At 41.4% G+C, this 4,760-nt stretch overlaps 2 protein-coding genes across 2 annotated transcripts in view; one reads left to right on the forward strand and one right to left on the reverse strand.

Annotated features, from left to right (window-relative positions):
• niban2a (niban apoptosis regulator 2a) overlaps positions 1-1,967 on the forward strand; it is a 27,149-nt gene extending 25,182 nt beyond the window's left edge. The window contains exon 15 of the mRNA XM_014024829.1: positions 495-1,967. Coding sequence (XP_013880283.1) covers positions 495-1,288 — 794 coding nt within the window. The 3' untranslated portion in view covers positions 1,289-1,967. The remainder of the gene's footprint in view (positions 1-494) is intronic.
• Positions 1,788-4,760, reverse strand: part of slc31a2 (solute carrier family 31 member 2) — a gene marked incomplete in the record, with an annotated part of 12,548 nt that continues 9,575 nt past the window's right edge. Inside the window, 2 exon segments of the mRNA XM_014024830.1 lie at positions 1,788-2,353; positions 3,757-3,964. Coding sequence (XP_013880284.1) covers positions 2,164-2,353; positions 3,757-3,964 — 398 coding nt within the window.

The raw sequence follows: 4,760 nt of genomic DNA on the forward strand, positions 1-4,760 counted from the left end.
TGTAGTAAGTCATTTAAAAAGACAAAAAATACAGCATACTATAGTAAGTCATCAAAAAAGACAAAAAATATAACATACTATAGTAAGTCATCAAAAAAGACAAAAAATACAACATACTATAGTAAGTCATCAAAAAAGACAAAAAATACAACATACTATATATAGTAAGTCATCAAAAAAGACAAAAAATACAACCTATAGGAAATCCTCTAAAAAGTTAAAAAATACAACATACTATATATAGTAAGTCATAAAAAAGACAAAAAATACAACATACTGTATAGTAACTTAATATAGTACATGGTATTTTTAAAATATCATGTACTATATAGTAAGTTGCTCATAATGACATAAAATAGTATTTTATGTCATTATGAACAACTTTTATAGTACATGGTATTTTATGTCGTCTCAGGTGATTTGCCTGTAAATATTCAGCACTAACAGCTTTTAAAATAATAACAATGTTTATTCATTTGTTTATTTGTCTCCAGCCGTGAAGGAAGCAGCTGTTCAGAGAAAACACAACCTCTACAGGGACAGCATCATCCTGACCAACAGTGACCCCAACCTGCACCTCCTGGAGGAGACCCCCCAGGCCGACTGGGCTGCTAAGTTTGGAGCCGACGAGCTGGAGGGGCACATCGGTGGTGAGGGCCGAGGGTCTGGAGGACGACGCAGACAGGTGGTGTCCATGATCCAGTTGGAGGGGTTGCCCTTCCCCTACGAGTCCTGCCTGGAGGTCCCGGGGGTGGAGCTTATCCCAGAGGAGGATGGTGATGTTTCAGAGTGTAAAGAGGAGGATGAGGAAGGTTTAGGTCCGTCGGAGGACCCCATGTCTCCTGACAGCGTGGACTCCATCAGGGACCTGATCAGCCCGATGGTGGAGGTGGTGCTGCCGGTGCCGAAGGAGAAACTGAACGACGTCACCAGCGGGACGGAGACGAAGAGCGGCACCATCACCATGGAGGACGGGCTGGAGGAGCAGGTGACGCACGTCACCACTGTCATCGGGAACGCCACCAAGAAGTTCGTGCGGGAGACGTCGAAGGCCGAGCTGGACCTCCAGGAGGAGGAGGCCATCCAGGAGATAGAGCTGGCCGTGCAGCAGGAGGAGGGCGAGCACGCCACGGAAGCGTCCACATCCGAGTCCGACTGCGAAGCACAGGCRCCGGGCGCAGAGCGCAGCTCGCAGTACGACAGCGGCTTCCAGTCACCGGCCGAGGGCGAGCACGTCTCCAACGGTGAGGTCAAAACAAGCGACGATGTGAACGTGGACTTAGTTTAGGACCGTCGGTGTGAGACTGTAGAAACCCAGAGAGGAAAAAACTAAAGTTTAAATCTGTTAGAATTTATCTGCTTTTCCTTTCCAATGTTCTCAGATGTTTCAAACTTGTAGTTTTATGTTTGACCAGCAGGGGGCGCTGCAACCAAAATGTACTCTTCAACTTTAAAAGCACTTTGTTTTTACAAGTGGGCTCCATGTTTCAACCCAGCTGAATCTTAAAAGCTGTTTAAGATATTTTGGGGAAATTTTTTTTTATTTTAACCCGAATCGTTCTGTAGAGGCTTGAAGCTGTAGAAATATTTACTCGTCTCTCTACAATACCCAAGTTTTTCTTCAGCTCTGTGTGTAATTGTGTAGTTTAGACCGTTAATCAAGAGTTAAACTTAACGAGCTGAGGATCGCTGCTCTGTMGGAMGTGCTACAGCTMGCTGCCAAAAACCTTAAAGCTGGGGTTAAAAGAACAGACACACAAAAGGTTGTAAATAAAAACAAGTACAAATATTGGGATTAATTTATTAGGAAATGTTTGAGACATCTTTATTTTTAGTACATCAAATTATTTAAATCCTTTAGTTTATGGGAGACCAAAGTGCAGTTATTTATTGTGTAACCTCTAACTTTCATGTTTGTAAAAAAAAACAACTAATAAAAGTTATTTCAGTTGTTAGTTTTTTTTTTTAAGAACAAAAACATTTTATCCCCGTCAGCTCATCTTGACTCATTATGTGGAAAATCATTTAAAAAACAAAAACAGGATGTGAGAGATTTACAGGCTGAACGTCACGAGGCTCACTTCCTCCTCCAGGACCTGAAACCTGAACTGGTTTGAGCCGTTCCCAACRTTCTGAACCATCAGGTGAGTCTTCTGCTCCCACTCAGGGCTTGACCCGGGCGAGGACGCCCAGCCTCTGCACGAGGGGGAACGAGACGAAGTAACCCAGGCCGGAGCCCGCGATGACCCCGAGGAAGATCCAGGTGTTGTAGGACATGACGCAGAGCATCAACATGTAGCCCAGAGTCACCTGCAGGACGTGGAGCAGAGCCTGGACCAGGTGCAGCACCCAGCTGCAGAGGAACACATGACTTCAACTTTAACAAAAAGACTCAAAGCTCAGGTTAGACTAGATCATGTAGCATTTTACTAACAGAGGTGTCAAGTAACTGAGTACAAATACTTTACTTCCTACAGTTTAAGGAAAGTAAATTTAAGGCTTTAATGCCAAGTAAAACCAAATTTAAGACCAATTTCACAATTAACACAAATGACAAAAAAATAAAAATGTGGCAGAAACTCATGATGAATCAGTGTTTTTTGTTGAATTATTCAAATATTGCTAATAAACCAGTTGTTTTTATCCATATTTCACAAAAAAAATTCTTAGGACCTCAGTTTAGCTTGTTTGTCGCACTAGTGCTGAGCTAATACATATACTGTATATGTTGATAGCATCGGGGCTAACGCTAAAGCTAACAGGCTAAGCTGAGGTTCTTCTTCCATGAAGCAGCTCTGTTGTCCTCCATCCATATTTTCAGTTCCAGGCTGAGTCATTTCTACCTTCTCCTCTCTGTCAACGCTCTCTGGTTTCATTTAAAAGAGTCGATCATCAGATATTGTCCAAGATTAACCTTCAGGGTGGATTTAGCTCACTGCAGCCTCACACCGAGGACCCATCCATGTCATCATTTACCCAGAATGCTTTGTGTGGAAATAAAATGGCTCAGTCCGTATTAAAATATATTTTTAAAAAATTACAAAACTAAACATCCTACAGTATTTTTACAGTTTAAATAAATGTTTATCAAAGTTTAATGTTACAACTAATTGTGGATCCCTTTAACACCTTTTAAGGCTAATTAAGGCCTAATTTTTAGATCGATGAATTCAAGGCTTTTTAAGGATCTGCAGGAACGGTTTAAGTAGAAATTTTGATTATTAATACTTTAGTGGAGTAATTATTTTTCAGCTTACTTTTTACTACTCCTTACATTTTTTTACAGTGCTGTAGAACCCTGTGGCACAGCCTAAGCTTTTATCCTTAATGGCTTTGTTTTAGTGTTCATTACTTTTACTTTAAGTAGTTTTAAAACCAGTACTTTTATACTTTTACTTGAGTAAAAAACTTGAGTTGACAAAACAGTMATTTTAAACCCTAGTATCTATACTTCTACTTAAGTACTGAATGTGAATACTTTGACACCTCTGTTTACAAATCTTAACTGTTCGGTTAGCCGTTAGCCTAGCGTGGATGAAAACCCTCACCACTTGAGTCAAAAGTCTCAAGACACCTTTTATTTCGAGGGTGGGGGGGGAACCCACCGTTGATCCAAGATGGCAGTTCTACCCTGGCCTAAAAGATAGTCCCCCTCATTACCTGTTGGGGTCTTCATGTGTCTCARTCGTYTTGTTTCTGAAATGAACRGGTGTCCTGAGACTTTTGACTCGTCCTGCAGGTGGTTTTAAGACTGACCTTTTCCTGGTCCTTCCAGGATCTGGATTCAGGGGGGTTTCTGTGGGGGCCAGCGAGGCCTCGCTGCAGCTGCAGGACGAGGCATCTGCCGGCTCGGGTGGTGGGTCCGGTTGGAACCCGTTCCCCAGAGACACCCTCCAGACTTTGAGGACCTCGTAAAAGACGGTCAGCAGGAAGACGACGAACACCGACAGAATCATCCCTGCAGCCGAAGAAAATAATAATTACTCAAACGTCTCAAATATCTTGTTTCACGTCTGTTTGGACACACCTGTTTACAGGTGAAAGGTTCTGTTCAAGTATCAAGTCTCTGCTTCTGTTAAACATATCAAATTCTACAGAGTTCAACAAAAGAAGAGCTGAACTCTGAATATTACATTTAACTCTCAGAGGAGCTCTTTTTAAAAACACGGTTCTGGTTTCTACTAAACTAACATTCTAAAAAACTCGTCAGTTTCGGCTGCGAGCTTAAAAACAGCTGAATATGAGATGCAAGAAGCAGCTGAATATCAACCTTTGGCTAACAGAAGACCTGCAGGAACTCAAACAAGAATCACAAACTGGACTTTTATTTAAAGTTGAGCTCATTTCTAAAATGTTTAATTAAAAATACTTCAGTGAAATCAAGCAAATACTCTGTAGTTCATGAGAAAACTACAACTTTAAAACAAACAGTAAATTTATTATAAATAAACAAGGATTATTATTCAGGAGTGGTCACAAAGATTCAGAACTGGCCACAAAGATTCATAACTGGTCACAAAGATTCAGGAGTGGTCACAAAGATTCAGGAGTGGTCACAAAGATTCAGAACTGGCCACAAAGATTCAGAACTGGCCACAAAGATTCAGAACTGGCCACAAAGATTCAGGAGTGGTCACAAAGATTCAGAACTGGTCACAAAGATTCAGAACTGGCCACAAAGATTCAGAACTGGCCACAAAGATTCAGAACTGGCCACAAAGATTCAGGAGTGGTCACAAAGATTCAGGAGTGGTCACAAA

The sequence above is a fragment of the Austrofundulus limnaeus genome, unplaced genomic scaffold (genome assembly GCF_001266775.1).
Source record: "Austrofundulus limnaeus strain Quisiro unplaced genomic scaffold, Austrofundulus_limnaeus-1.0 Scaffold441, whole genome shotgun sequence".
NCBI lineage: Eukaryota > Metazoa > Chordata > Actinopteri > Cyprinodontiformes > Rivulidae > Austrofundulus > Austrofundulus limnaeus.